We start from the raw sequence: 15,363 nt of genomic DNA on the forward strand, positions 1-15,363 counted from the left end.
GCCGCCCGGTGCGTCGGGCCGTGCCCGCTGTCCCGGTGCCGGTGCTGCCCGGTGCGTCGGGCCGTGCCCGCTGTCCCGGTGCCCCGTGCCGGTGCTGCCCCCTGCCCTCCGGCCGCGCTCACGGCACCGCCCGGCCCCGCCCGGCCGCGCTGACCCCTCCATGACGTCACCCCCGTGTCCGGTGCAGGGGGGCAGCGACACACGTGTCACCGTCACCGTGGCGACGCGGCGCTGACGCGCTGTGCCCGCGACCCTCCCCGGAACGGGCGGGCGGCGCGCGCTGAGCGCGTCACCGGGGGCGGCGGCGGCGGCGGCGGCTGGACGGGCCCGGGGCGCCGCCATGGAGAGCGCAAACCAGGGTACGGGCCGGGGCCGCTCCGGGCATGGGGCGCCCGGTGGCGGGAGGTGCCGGGCGCGGGGGAGCCCGGGGACGGCGGTGCGGGAGCTGCCGCTGCCGTGACGGGGGACGCGGCCCCGGGGGTGGGGAGCGGCCCCGGGGGTCTCTCCTTGGCGCCGCTTCCCTCGCCGGGCCCCGTGCCCACCCGCGGTGCCGGGCGCGGGAGCTGTAAGGCCGCGGAATGCCCGGGGCTGCCGCCGGTTCCGATCCATGCTCGTGGAGGAAGCTCCGGCGGAGGTTTCTGTTCCCGTCCCCGGCGCAGCCCCTTCCCGCAGCTCTGCCGCCCCCCGCCCTGCTTTGCATAACGCGCCTCGCCTGCCGCTTGCTTATTCCGTGCCCTCTGCTCCTTGTCTGCGACAGATATCAACCTTAACTCTCCCAACAAAGGTCTGCTGGCGGATGCCATGACAGATGTTCCCGTGGATAACGCGGCCCGGAGCGCTGCGCCCGAGGGATTGACTCTGGCCGAGGAGGAGGAGCTGCGAGCCGAGCTCGCCAAGGTAAGGGGGGCTCGCTTGTGCCCCGGTTGTGTTCTGCTGGGAAGGAACAAACAGGAGCCGCAGGGGCAGGACTGGGTGTTTCTGGCTGTTTTGTTGTTTTTTTGTTTTTTTTTTTAATTTTGCAGTGTTACCTTTGGGTCTCTGAGGTAATTGTTAAAATGCACAAAGCTGGCAGATACTTCAAACGCTGTGGTGTGTTGTTTGCTCTTTCCCAGAACAGCCTAATTTAGAGCTCTAAGGAAATAAGTGGCTTTTGTTGCTGTGAGCTCAGTGTAGGATTTTAATTCCATGTGAAACCAGAAAACACTTCAGGCAAATACTAAGCAAAAGAAAGCCATTTTTCCTTAGGAAACTAAAACATTGGAGCACAAGTGAGCTTTTCTTCCTACTTTTTTCTCTTAAATATTTATTACACTTTACAGGCAACTGGTTTTGGTGCATATATGCTTTCAAAGAGCTGAGGGTTTGCAATGTAACATCCTAAAGTTTGAGCACCTTTTGGGGTTTAAAAGTCAGGTTATCATTTCCATCTGAAAAGTGGCTGAAGTCCTTTCCTTCATGTGACAATCTTGTGGTGGTTCTTTGACTTGCAGCTTGTGGCACGGGAGGACTTTGCTGCTCTGGGTGCTCATGCAGGGCTTGCTGGGCTGCAGGTACAGGTAGAAATTAATCCACTCTACCTGGAAACAGCTCCAGAGTGCTTTGAAAGTGTTGTAAGAAAGATCTCTGAGGAAAAACTCTTTGCTTTAAAGACATCAGAGGAAAAGAAACATAAGATAAAATCTTAGTTAATAAGGTTTGCTGACTGAATTGTGTTACTGTTGAAATTACAATGCAAGGAATGGGTTCTGTTCATCTCAGTGTTACTAAGTCACCAGTCCAGTGACTTGTATAGAGGTGAAGTCTGAGTGGCCTCCCATTCCAACGCAGTTCATGTTGAGTTGAATAATTCATCTGATGTTCTCCCCAGTTTTTAAAATTAATGTTAATGAAATGTTGCTAGTTTCAATGGATGTAAAAATCTGTTTTAATTTACAGTTTCTAACTAAACTGTGATTAGAGACAAACCTCTGCCTTTCTCTAAGGTTGAAGAAGAAATTGGTACTCTCAGACAAGTTCTGGCTGCCAAAGAGAGGCACTGTGGAGAGCTGAAGAGGAAGCTGGGTCTGACTCCCTTGGATGGGTTAAAGCAGAACCTGTCCAAAAGCTGGCACGATGTCCAAGTCTCCAACGCGTAAGTGTTGCCTGTGACACACCTGTGCTTAACTAGGGCTTTGTGGGACACTTCCCAGCAGGATATTCCAGAGCTCTTTAGAGTGGCTGGAGGTTTCTCTTCTGATAGGTTTATGGAGTAAAAGGCACCTTAAAACATCTTTTTTGTGTCTGCATGAGCTGGATTTCCATATCTGTGATCAGGATAAATTGTTGCTGGCTGCTCTTTCCCATGGTGTTAGAGATCTGGATCACACTTACTGCTTCAGTTTTCCCATTTCTGCTCGTTCTTGGAGGCACAGGCAGCTGCTGCCTTGATCTGAACTCAGGCTCAAAGAGAAGTGCAAGCAGTTTCACAGCTTGTGCCAGTTCAGAAGCATTCCCTGGGTCATATAGCTTGAGTTAAAACCCTGCACTTCCTAGGAAAAAAGTCTGTGATATTGGTGTGCTTCACCAGAGTCATCTTGTCCTAAATATGTGAAGTGAGACTGTTCCTGAACAGGCATTAAGAGTATGGTCCCTGCTGTGCTTGACAGTGCCAAAAGGAGGGTCCCTGAGGTAAGTTTGTCCCTGCACTGGGTGTCAGGGACTCTGGGTGCCCATGGACATCATTCAGGCTAAAAAGTCTCCTGTAATTTAATTGGGGTTTGGAGTTAACGACAGTGATACTGCAGAGCAGATTGTTGAGCTGTTCATCATGCTGTTTTTTCTTTCCCTTTTCCTCATCTTCCCTCCTCTGTCCCTGCCCCATTTCTGTTATTCCTTTGTCACTGAAATCTGTGTCATTGTCTTCTAAAAAATGAATATTAAAGTTATATTCATTAACACTTTCTGTTTCTAGTTATGTGAAAACATCTGAGAAACTTGGAGAGTGGAATGACAAAGTGACACAATCTGACTTGTGAGTGCCTCGGGCTCCTCAGCGTCACCTCCTTGTTCCTCGCTGCCTTCCCTGATTTGTGCTGCTCCTTGTTCTCCCAGGCATCAGGGCTTGCTTGGGAGCTGGAGGCAGGGTGGAGCAGGATTGTTAATCCCAGCATGCCTGGCTTCCAGCTAGAAACATCCCTCAGTTGCAGAGGAGATGAGTAAATGTTACTGCCATCATCTCTGTCATGGTCTTGCAATTGCAGAAGAAAAATTCCAATCAGTTACCAGACCACATTTTGTATGAAAAAAAAAAAAAAAAAAAGGAGGGGACAAAAATTTGACCAAAATTTCCCTTCAGTTGGTAATTGGTAGGTTAGTCTGTTGTTTCAGGTGTCTTATTAGTGATCTCTACCTTTACTGTGAAACTGTTTCTCATCATGAATGTGGTAGGAATCAGTTTGACTGCTGCTTTTCTGTATGGCCACCTGGGAGAGAAGTGGCTGGAGGTGCTTCCCCGTAGCTGCAATTAGGGGCTGTGCAATTGCCAGTGTGTTCATGAGCTTCTGAATCTGCTGCATTGGTGTGTGACCCTTTTCCCAGTGTCAGCACTAGAAATCCATGAATTTTAATCTTTGCTGTGTATCCAAGCAGGTGACAAATGCAGACAAAGAGCATCTGGCTACTTTTGCTTCTGGAATAAATTCTTTAATTATATTAGAGCTCTACTGATATTAGACACGAATCATTGATTCTTGCTGCACAACTGAACTTAAGGAGCCCTTGTGTGCTTTCTGTGCTGAAGTTTCTCTCCCTTTGTCTTGTGTTGAAGGAGATTATTTAGCTAAGAGGAAAACGTGAATTGGGAGCATCATCACATCATGAGGCAAGGTGGCACTGATCTAACTGGGGCAAGTGAATTCTGGGTGACAAGTCCCCTCCTTTGAGCACCTCTGTGTTCTGTCTGAGGTGGGAGCAGCCACCTTCTGTAGTGTGTGTGTTCTGTACCTCCAGAGTTAGTTGTCACAGCCCTTAAGGTACTGTTCTTGTATAGAGAAACATGATTTTTAAAGATCAGAAAAACAAAATATAATTGTTTGTCTGGTTCCTGCCGTGTTGGTAAAATACATCTTTGGGTGTGGCACTTTGATTTTTTTGGCCTTAAGATGAGTTCACTGCTCTGTGCTTTTAATACAGACCAGCAACCGAACGTGTAGGAAGGGAGCAGCAGATGCAAAGTTTTTCATTTCCTGACAGCTTTTAAACTGCAGGCTTTGTTTCTTTGTGCTCAGTGTTTGAACATGCTTAAACAAAAGAAACTGGGGCTTAGGTGTCTCCCTGCCTCTCAAACAGTTCTTTTCCTTCTGGCTGTACCACGGAGGCTAAAGCTGTTGTCAGAGAAATAAAGCCTCTGATACTGTAAGTGTAAAGATTCACTAATAATGTGGAAAGTGTCAGAAGAAGCATCTGTAGTGAATCTTGGAGCTGTCTCTAACCTCAGTTGTGTTTGTAGATATCTTTCAGCCAGCAGCACACTGGAGGACTGGAATGAAAAATTAACTCAATCAGAAGCGTGAGTGTCTTAACCTTCAGCCTTAACAAATGCTTTCCTCTGCCAGTCTGCTGCCACTAACTGTGCTATGCCTCTGCTCCCAGTCCTCTGCTTTCACCAGATCTACCTGGACATTTATCTTTCCTAGCTTTTAACTTTTTTAACCCAATAAATGCCTCTGCTGGGAGAGGGAGCTTTTCCTCAGGCCATTTTCCAAGTGATACTCTATAAATACCTGCCTGGTCTCAGGAACTGGCTGAAACCCCTGGGAAGCTGTGGAATAGCCAGACTGACTTTCTTGTTACCCCAACATGCTCTGCAAGGAGCAGGAACTTTGCTTTCTGCTGTGGTATCTGATGACAATGGAGCTGTAGTGTCCAGGGCAGCTTCCTGTCATGTTGGGCCCACAAATAGACTGAAACAGCTTAAACCTCACAGCTGTTCTACTTCAGTTGTTGAATGTAAATCTCTCTTAGACGTGCTCTTACTAAATGCCTGAAATGAAGTTCTCATCTGGACTAAATTATGGAGGAATATTATGGAAGTTGGCCTTTGTCCTTCTTGTATGCATGTAGGGCAATCCCTTACAGTGCTGACGTGGGTGCAGGTAGGTTTTGTCATTATTTTCTGAGCTGATTTAAACTGGGGAGGTAGGTCTTAGATGTGAGCCAGCTTTTCCTGTTCTCTGGAGTGGGTATAAAATGCAGTCCTTGGAGCTGGCTGGTTATCAGCAGCACGTGTGACTGCATGGTTTTCTTCCTAACAGGGGTGATAAAATGTCAAGTAACAGAAAAAACTTTGAAGTATGCAGGTCTACTTTCAACTGTGTTTTCTAGATTAAGAAGCTGTAAACTGTCACCATTTCACTTGCCAAGTAGAATGACCTTGGTTTTTGTGCTTGCTGACTGTGGCTGACTCCAGCAGAGTTCAGAGTCCCTCCCTGGGTGTGCCTGCTAAAGTAGAAAACTTCTGGTTATATCTGTTTCCTTGTACCTCATATATCTGTTTCCTTGTACTTCGTAAGCACCAGAAGTGTGGCGGAAATGTGCTTTTGTGGAGCACTTAGGGCCTGAAGAGCTGTGGCACCTTAGCTTTCCTGCTTGCTTTGGCACTGGACAGAGTGACAATTGGTGCTGGCAAGGTGGAGACTGAAACAGGGACGTGAGGGGGATTGAAAGATTCCAGTAACATTTTCAGAGATCAATCAGAGTTTCTACTTCTTCAGAGTTTAGTGAGTGCAAAAAGGCAAGTTCAAGAAGTGCAAGGGTGAGGTTTTATTCATATGTTTTGGGAGTTTTTATGCAAATTGTCTTTCCTGTTTCAATGCTGCTCTGCTCTGTAACTAACAAGGCTCTTGAGTGAACTGGGAATGGACCTAACTCCTGACCTTATGGTGCTTTTGTGTGCTGTGGAATTTCCTGGTGTTTGCCATTCCTGGCCACAGACTTTCCCTCTGCAAGCAGTACATAAACAGGCAAAACCCACCCCAGTCTGTTCCTAGATCCAGTTTCACTGTAACCAGAATGTGAGGTGACTTGACACAGTTTGTGTCTTTAGCCGGACAGCTCAAATGGTGATTGCTGGATGAAAGCAAGTGAGAGGAAGCTGGTGTTAATGGATAAAGGAGGATTTGAGGGTGCAGATTTCACTCCTTCCTGTCAGGGTTTATAGGAGAGGAGTACAGTGAAATGTTTGAATACCACAGGATGAACAGCACAGGGCAGAGATCATCTCTGCAGCTTCTGCTGCAGCCAATTGCTTGTGAGTAAAGTGGGGTATTAGCCAGAGCTTATATTTATTACTCCCAGATTTGGAGTATTCCATTGTGCTTTGTGCTGGGGCTAAGGGAAGAAAGTGAGTGCTTGTGAATTTACACCCGTGGAAAACCAGGCTGTGGCACTTGCAGGAGAAGAGTTGCAACTTGTAGGTCAGGGCTGTGTGTAGTTAAGTGGCGTTAAAGCCTTGTATAAGCTGCTCCTTTGCTGTCACAGCTGCAGCTGCACATGTGTGTCTGGTGGCAGTTCTGGGTTCCAGAGCTGCTCATCTCCCTGTGCTTCCCTGGCTCTGCCTCCTGCCTGGCAGCAGAGAGGGGTGTACGTGTGTGTGGGAGCTGTGGATGCAGGACTAGGCTGGCCATCTGATCCAGCTGCTCCTTTTTTGTGCTTCCAAGTTTACATTTAATCCAGATTGTTGCCTTGATCTAGATTGCTGTGCCAGCACAAGCAGTTGTGCTGGAGGAAGGAGCACACTCAGGCAGAAGCAGCAGCACCCAAGTGCTTGTTCTTTGGTTATATTAAAAATTCTGCTGTCGGGTGTGGAAAACACGATTGGGAAAATCTCTGGCCTGCCGAAGCTGGGCATAATACCTGGAATTTTGCAGTATGAATGGCATGATGGTGTCTTTTGAGGCTGTAAACCATTCCTCAGTGCTGGACTCTGAGTGCCAAGCACACCTAGAGACAGCACTGCATAATTTGGCGAGCACGAGGTTTTTGATATTTGTTAGGCAGCTGTAAATCAAATCCCATGACAGGGCTCAGCCAGGGAGGAGCCTGGCTGCTGAAGGCAGGGCTTGAGATCCTCCTCAAACACAGTGGTTGCAATAGGAGGGCAATCCTTGTAGGACATCAAGCAGCCTTGGCGCTGATCAGTTCACTCCTAAATTGTGCTGAGGTGCAGAAAATTGTGCTGTGCAGAGGCAATGTTGAGGCCTTGCTGTTGGGGTATGCTCAGGTTCTTCTGGAGCTGTTGACTTCAAGAAGAATTGGTCTGAAAAATGGAATTATAGGAATTATAGGAGGTATAGGAATTCTCTCTGAGAAGCAGGAAGAAGGAAGGAAAAGCTGATGCAGTTTTGCCCTGTTCTGCCTGAGTCATGTGGATATTTGTGATTCAGAAATACTTGGCTGTGGTATTAAAAAAAACAAAATAGCAAACTAACACGTTGCAATTGGAATTGCTCAAATCCAGTTCTGGTGCTGTGGTGCTGTCCATGCATTTATGCCTGGAGAGGAGGAGATGGGAGTAAGTCATCTGTCACCGTGATGTTTGTAGCCAGAGGAGCTCAGGCATGACAGAACATTAGGCTGTTTATAATGCCCTTCTCCTAAATGTCCTCATCAGGCAAAAAAAAAAAAAAAAAAAAAAAAAAAAATCTCAAGCTGAAATATTTGGAATAAGAAAAGTTTAAAATGTTTAACTTGTTTTCCAGCCTGAGTCTTTTCTTTGTAGTCTGAAGAATGACATAAATCTAGATGTTAATCATCAACTGTAGAATAGTTTAGAGAGAATGAATTAATGAAAGTGACACAAAGTTTCTTTGTTCCTGAGATTAGTCTCATCTGGAGGAAACAAAGGTTCTCGAGTGTCTCCAGCTCAGGTATAAACTCAAATAATCAGCTGACAAATAATAGCTGTTAGACTTTTTACCTATTGTGGTTAATGGTAACTGATAGGAAACTTCTCTACTAATTTATTTCTAAACTGCTGCTGTAGAGCTAATGCTGATTCCCGCATTTCTTTTCTGGATGATGATGGTCTTGCTTCTTGCCTCTTTCCTCCAAAACATAACTCCACAACAAGTGCTATGGCTTCCTCAAGGCTGAAAGGATAGTATAGAATAGATTTATTTCCTCCAGGACATGAAAAGATGGTTGCAGAGCAATTAGGCTACAGTGCTGAGGTGTTAGAGCTTCCATGTGAAAAATTGGTTTTGCTTTGGTTTTTAGCAAATATTTGTTAGATTTAAGAATATATGGTCAAAAGTATGAGGCTAGCATATGGAAAAATTAATCCTACACTTACTGCTTTTGTAAAACTTCAAGTATTTGAACATATGCAAATCTGGAAGTGGCTCTTTCAGTGAAGTCAGTGCAGCTCACTAACCCAGCTTCTTTCCTTTAATACGGGGTCCTTTTTCAAAATGGGGGGGACACTTTTGGATCCAGCTTGTTAGTTCAATTTATGATTTTTTTTTTTCCATGTAGTTACAAGAAGACCCAGGAAACCCTTTCCCAGGCAGGACAGAAGACTTCAGCAGCCCTTTCCAATGTAGGTTCTGTTATCAGCAGGAAGCTTGGTGACATGAGGTAAGATTTCTGCTTTGCACTCCGGGGCTTTGATCTTGGTTTCAAACAGGAATGGGACTTTAGACAATAACTAGGCTTTCTTCCATTTTTCTGCTTAGTTGGCAGCACGTTGCTGTTGATGGACTGCCACCTTCTGTGTGGCCCTGTGCATTGTAGTTTAGGACAGATTGATCTCTTACTGAAGACTTACTGAGGGGATAAGCCTGTTCTAAAGCATTTAAGTTTGGTTTAGGAGAGCCGACCAAACATTTTTAGCAGCTTTTCCCCTTTTACCATCACGTGCATTCACTGCAGCTTTTATATCATATGTAAGAAATTAGAATTAAAATTTCCCTTTTCCATTTCTTACTGGATTGTGGAGGTGTGTTTTCTCAGTGTAACTGCTTTGGATTAGAGAAGGGTTATCCCTCCTGTTCTCTGTTATGATTAAAAAGAAAAAGGGAAAAGTCTGTTTGCTGCATTCCATGTGGTTTCAAGCCCTGGGTGTTGACATTCCATGAGAAGGGCAGCGTGTCTTCCAGGCACAGTTATGTCATGTTGGTTGGAAAATATCAATTGATTCAGAAGATTATGACAACATGAAAAATTTTTTCTGTGGTTGGGCTTATCTCCATTCCTTAAGTAGATGACCACTGAAATAATTGCAAATTTCAACCTCTCCAAACTGGCAGGAGGGACAGGCTCTCCTGGCTGAGGTTCTTGCTCTGTGAGATTCTCAGCTGTACAAAGCCCAAGCTTAGAATTGGTGATTTACCTGCTCCTCGGGTAAACTTAAAGCTAAAGATTTAAACTAAAGATTTATACAGAACTTTAAGCTAAAGATTTCTTCTCCACTGGTGGTAACATCCACATTTTTCATGCAGAGTCCATTGACCACGTTTTTCTTGGATTTGAGAGCTAATTCTGGATGTACAGCCTGTCTAGGTTACTAAGGAGGAATTTTTAGAGCTTGTATTTAACATGCTTTCTCAGACCTTGGATTGAATGGGTAGCTGTCATTCTTTGTAGGGAATTTCCTATTCCACTGTGGCTGGGAGTATCTGAGTGGTAAGAACTTGTTGGCTTCTGATCACATAGTACTGATTTATTCTGGTTCTGTCCTCAGTGAGTTAGTTACTGTGTTCCTGGAGGGTATTTTTTGGTGTTTTCAGAAGCTCACATCTCTGAATCTGGCAGAGGACTAGCTGGCTTCCTACCCTTTCCAGCATTCAAGTTGTAACTTTTCTTTCCTGGAAACTCCCTAGTCTGATGGAAAAAGAGACTTTCATGTAATCACAGCAGATACTGGCACATGATGTGGTGGGAACACATTTTGCCAAACTGATAAATGAACTTGGGGCCTGGTTTCTGCAGTCTGGCTGGGCTATTGCAGCAAAGGAGTGGGAACTGTGCTTTTTTTGGGACCACACGGGGAACTCCTGAACTGGGGTTGCCACAGGCAGAAGCTGTTTTGACAGGCTTGGTCCTGCCTGTCGTTTTTGAGTTGGGAGAATGCAGGTCACGCAGCTGCTGAAATGCTTGTGCCATCCCAGGAGCAGGTGATGGAGGGAGGGGATACTGGGGTGCTTTCCTGATGGCAGAGCTGGCCTGGCACAGTCACTGGCACAGCTGGCCACGTACTCAGCTGGCCCGGGCACGAGCCAGGCCTTTGCAGCAAGGGTTTTTCTCAGCTTCAACATCTGCATTCCTTTTTATAGCTGATACCTTGGGTGAGGTGTTATGAAATACAGGCAGCTTCTGTTTTATCATTTGGGAATCCCTGCCAAAGTTATTTCAGCAGGATTTGTATATGTGGCCCTGCGGGGGAACACAGTAATGATTTTTTTTTGAGACTTTTAGTTTTTCTCTGCATATATAAACAGACTTCTAACTCCTGTGCTGCATCCAAGCCTTCCTGTTTCTGATACTGAAGAAGGTTTAACTCTGAGCATAAGGTTTTGCAGGAGCTGTCCCACTTTTCACCTGTGCCAGGTGAACTCTGGTGTTCTGACATGTGATCAGAGCTGACGAGGAGTGAAGTCTGTTGTATTGCTGTGATCACTGCTCTGAACCAGGGGGATGATCTCTGTTCCCAGAGAATCTGTCTTACAGGCCTTGTAGCCTACACTGACCTCCATTACTGTACTCTGGTTTTTTCCTTCTTACACTATAAATTCACTTGTAAAGCGAGTTTACTTTCCAGCACTGGAGGTGTTGAGATAACAGAGGGGATTTCCTTGTTTAGTCAGCCTTCACCGGATGATAAATGCAAGGAAGACCTGATGAATGGAACAGAGCCTCCAATACACCAAGGGCGTGGGCCTAATTCCATTAAAAATGCTTGGACCAAATTGTTTTTAAATACAAGTAACATATTAAATCTTTAGACTTGCTGTATTCTGGTCAAAATAATTTTGGTGTGTGGATTGTAACCTTGGGAAGTTAATGCTGTAACTGTGTGCTTGCTGCATTAATGCTCTACTGGATTGCTCTGAGGGGAGGAAATGTACTTAGTGGGTGGGATTTTTTCAAATCTTGGTCTGTTCAGATGTCTCTGTTATCTCCACCTACAGTTAAAAAGTAAATTGGCTTTTAGACATTCTGTTCCTGCATTTTACTGATGCCAGTAAACTGCAAAATTGGAAGTGTTTTCTTTTTGTTGCTTTGTGGGTTTGTGTCCACCTGTGCACTTCATGGTGTCTGATGAAGTTTGCTGCTGTACATAATCCTACGAGCAAATTCATTATGAAATGTTAGCCTGAACCCAAAGTGCCTGCAGATTCTGGAATTTATGTAAACTTTCAATCCTTATGGAGGGAGGAAAAGGGTTACTGCTAGGTCCATGCCAAGATACTGAGCAAGGAACCAGTGCTTGTGGTATTCTGTATGGAGCAGCATGGTGCATGGATTTGTCATCTGTGTTGTTCCCCATTAAGCAAGAGTGAGTAGAAAGTTAATTTATTTCACATGCAAAGGCAGCATTTCAAGGCATCTGCCCTGCCAAAAAGAGGTGACTTGGATATATGGGGAAGTGAAAGCACAGAGCCCAACACCTTCGCTCTGGCTGTCAGGAAAAGCCCTTGTACTCATTGCCAAGTACTTCACATCCAGCTTGCCATGACTGCTTCCTACTGCAGAAGAATTATTTTTAAGTGGAATAAAACACTGCTCTGGCAGGAGAAGCTACTTTAGAGCATCCTGGTAATCTTCCTAATAGAAGTAGGAAACCTCAGCCTGTTGTTTCAGACTGCTGAGATGCTACTGCATTGCAAAATGCCATCTTAAAAATGGGCAACCAAGTTACAGGGTAAACACGATACCTTTAATCTTATCTTTAATAACCTGCAGTGCATTTGTTCTCTGAACTGTATCTTTGAGATTTGCAGGCTTGGCAAGATAAAGTGCAGGTATCAATTGCAGGTTTGCCCTTACTCAAGTCCTCACAAGAAGTCTGAGCAATGCTGTCTTTGTATGAGAGACCACAGGGGGAAATGGGGGAAGGAGGTATCTAAGCCAATATAGCTGGTGCTTGGTAAAACCTTCAGTTTAGGAAAAAAAAAAGCTTAAAAAAACATGTGGATGGGGTTAGGTAAAATGTTTTGGTTTTCTGTTGCACATCTACTCCTTCCCCTCCCCAGCCAAGTTCTAAGTTGATGTAGATGCTGTTAATGCTCTTTGAGAAACATCTTAGCTTGTCTGGAGTTAATGAAAAGCATTTTTTTGGTTGCTTCTGTGATTTATTTTGAGAGGCTTCCTCCTGGGTGGTTGACTTTGCTGTCCCATGATTCTGTGACCGTGTCCCTGCGTTTGGTGTTTAGCTCTGCGCAAGTTTCTGACCATTCCTTCCTTTTTCTCTCTGCTGCCCGTGGCCTCTCCCAGGGCTCACTCCATCTCACATTCCCTTAGGTAAGATACTCTTCAAGGCTCTAAAAGAGCATTTGTTTCTGTGCCAGGCCCTTGCAGAATTTAAAGGAGAAGCTGGTTATTTAAGCCTTGCCTAAACTTTTGACACAGATTGAGAAATCTACCACAAACCAATGCCCTGGGATTGACTTCTGTATCACAGTTGCAGTTAAATACTGGCTATCCTGTGCCTGGGAAACTAAATTCGGGGCTGCAGCTGTTAAATACGGGGCGAGAGGGCTGGCTCCTAGCACTTGGGTTGCCCACAGCAGCCTGTGTGTGGACAGTGAGTGCTTCAGACCCGGGGTTAGGCTGCTTTTTGCACGGTGTCAAATTGTCGTTAACTTTTTCCTCCTTGTCCCGAATGCTTCCGAGCAGCGGCTACTCCATCCGCCACTCGATAAGTATGCCAGCCATGAGGTAATGTAGCACATGCCTGTGTCTCCTGAGTGGGGCTGGGGGGAGGACAGCTGCCTCCATCACTGATGGAGGGTTTGTTCTGACTTGGACAAGCAGCTCCTTTCTCGAGCAGGCCCCTCTCCGAGCATGGATTAACCACAGCCTGCAGTTTGACTATTTAAAGGGTTTTTTAGTATCTCTTAAGGTCATTAGCACCTGTCTTTTTTTGGACTAAGTGAAGTGTTGCACCTGTACCAAAGTCTGGTTGAAGCTTGCAACTTTCAGAGGTCCCTGAAGGGCAGTATTGCAGTTCTGCCACAATGTATGGCACAGCCATTGCTGACACCGAGGTGAATCCTAACGGGAACCCTCTCCTCAGCCTTCCCTCACGGTGCCTTAGCTGGTGATCTCCATGCAGGAGAAATGACTGCCAGGGCTGGACAAGCCCACAGAACTCTCTCTGTTCATCCTCTTTCCAGATCAGCAGATGTTATTTTATGTCTGCAAATCTAAAGCAATTCCTTGGAACAAAAATAACTGAGATGAGGCGAGTCATCTCCCGGCGCTCCCGCAGCCTGGCCCGGGGGAGCAGCTCTGTGCGTAAAACTGCCTGGTCTGGATGCTCAGCACAGAGCACTCCCTGAAATCCTTCGCCAGCGAAAGCAGCTTGTTGGGCTGCCAAACAACCGACCTGGTTTTCTTTGCTAGAAATATGAAATGCTCTGATTAATTTATTAAGCTGTGATTTTTGTGAGCATTTCCTGATGCAAACGATCACGCCTGTAGAAATAAAACTGCTGATAGGTGCGGGTACATGGCCCTTCCCCTTCCTCCCCATGGGATGTGATATAGGAAAATGAAGCCTTTGTTTTAAACCTTTCTCAGCTTTCCCTTTCCATTATTTAAAGCAAAATATTTTTAGTTAGAAGTTTTTTACAGCTGAGAGCTGTTTTCTTTTCTACTTAAATGTGCCTTGATTCCCCAGTAAACTAGGACTTCTTTCCCTCAACACTTTAGCTTGAGCAATTGAACAGACTGCACGTGGTATAAATGTTTTCCTTAGGAGTTTGGATGTGGTGTTCATGCCTAGTGTGCCTGAGAGATTTGTGCCAAAGGCTGGGTGATTCTGGGTGATGGTGTCACTGCAGGGGAATGGCCACAGAGCCCAGTCACACTGTGCCATTTGATATGGTTAAGAGCTAACATGTCTTGATTTTTTGTTTTTTTCTCCCCTCTTCTTTCTTCAAGGAATTCTGCTACCTTCAAGTCCTTTGAAGATAGAGTTGGGACCATAAAGGTAACAGTCTGCTTTGTCTTGTAAACACAGTGTGAAGCCCTTGTGCAGAAACTTTAATTTCTGCAATGTTTTTCTTGTAGACTAGTATTCGGGCAAATGGCCTCTCAGATATGTGAAGTCTTGGCTACAGTAGGTGACCTCGACAAGGGGGAATTGACTTGGTATTCCCAGTGCTGCTTTCTTGTTGTCCTCACTCTCTTCTCTCCTTCCAGTCCCGAGTGGTGGGCAGCAGGGAAAACAGTACTGACGGCCTCCACTCCCCCTCTGGAGCTGGGGACAAGACTCCACAAGACAACGCTCCCTTCTAGGCCTGGATGTGGCTTTGCACAGCTGTGCACAACTGGAAGAGCCCCCTCCCTCCCAAACCTTCACCACAGCAACAACATGCGAATCCAAGAAGGGGCTGAGAGCCAGTCTGGAGAGATCCATCCTTCATTCATAGACACTGCTGCTGGATCCAAGTCAAATAAAGAGAATGCAAAGTTTTGTACACAAATAATATTTTACACTAAAGTTTGTAGATTAACTGTATCACTGCTGTCCTTTTGGGAGAGCATGTAAGCTGGAGTTTCCTTAAAGTAGCTCAGAAATGCCACTGCTGTGGATGAAACCAGTTTTCCCTTGTTTGGCATGGCTTGGAGCAGATACATGGCCCTGAGCAGCATGAGAAGGGCAGTAACTGGAGAAGCCAAGTGCATGGGCACCTTAGCTTCAGCTTCTGGCTCCGTTCTCTGTGTGGGCTACTCTGTGAGCTCCCAGGCTTCTCCTGTTACTGTTTTCTCTGGCTCTCATTGGAGCTGTCAGGTAGATGGGGTATACAGTTGGGGTTTTTTTCTGGGCTCCTAAAAGGTAAACTTCACTTAGCAGCTGCCTCGTTGTTACACTAATGCTCTAGCTTTAACAAAACTAAGAATCTTTATTTTTAAATGCAATGAACTTTAAAGAAATAAAGTGTAAAAGCAAACAAAAAAAAAAAAGCTTTCGCATATTAGGGCAATGCTCCCTTGGACTCTGAAGCTGAACTGCAAGCCTTACATCACTTATGCTTTACTTGTTTATGATTTATTTTCTGTAGAGGAGACTGCAAGGGTTCTAAAGCTGGTTGTTGAGCACTGGAGTTTTGCATCATGCAGTCATAGCAGCATGTTTATAAAGCCAGTTCTTGTGTTAAA

At 45.7% G+C, this 15,363-nt stretch overlaps 1 protein-coding gene across 17 annotated transcripts; it reads left to right on the forward strand.

Moving 5' to 3' along the window:
* Positions 1–203: 203 nt before the first annotated feature.
* Positions 204–15,363, forward strand: TPD52L2 (TPD52 like 2). Of its 17 annotated transcripts, XM_068207827.1 has the most exons (12): positions 204–359; positions 758–897; positions 1,983–2,131; positions 2,951–3,010; positions 4,487–4,546; positions 8,512–8,613; positions 9,622–9,660; positions 12,472–12,498; positions 12,874–12,915; positions 14,143–14,191; positions 14,272–14,320; positions 14,404–14,611. In XM_068207827.1, the coding sequence occupies exons 1-11, from the start codon at positions 341–343 to the stop codon at positions 14,305–14,307; spliced, it is 723 nt and encodes a 240-aa protein (XP_068063928.1). In that variant the 5' UTR covers positions 204–340; the 3' UTR covers positions 14,308–14,320; positions 14,404–14,611. The 17 variants fall into 17 exon arrangements, with proteins under 17 accessions (XP_068063928.1, XP_068063924.1, XP_068063932.1 ...); XM_068207823.1 differs by lacking the exon at positions 14,272–14,320 and having other exon boundaries at positions 14,404–14,690; XM_068207831.1 differs by lacking the exon at positions 9,622–9,660.

Source organism: Anomalospiza imberbis, chromosome 17 (assembly GCF_031753505.1).
Source record: "Anomalospiza imberbis isolate Cuckoo-Finch-1a 21T00152 chromosome 17, ASM3175350v1, whole genome shotgun sequence".
Classification (NCBI taxonomy): Eukaryota; Metazoa; Chordata; class Aves; order Passeriformes; family Viduidae; genus Anomalospiza; species Anomalospiza imberbis.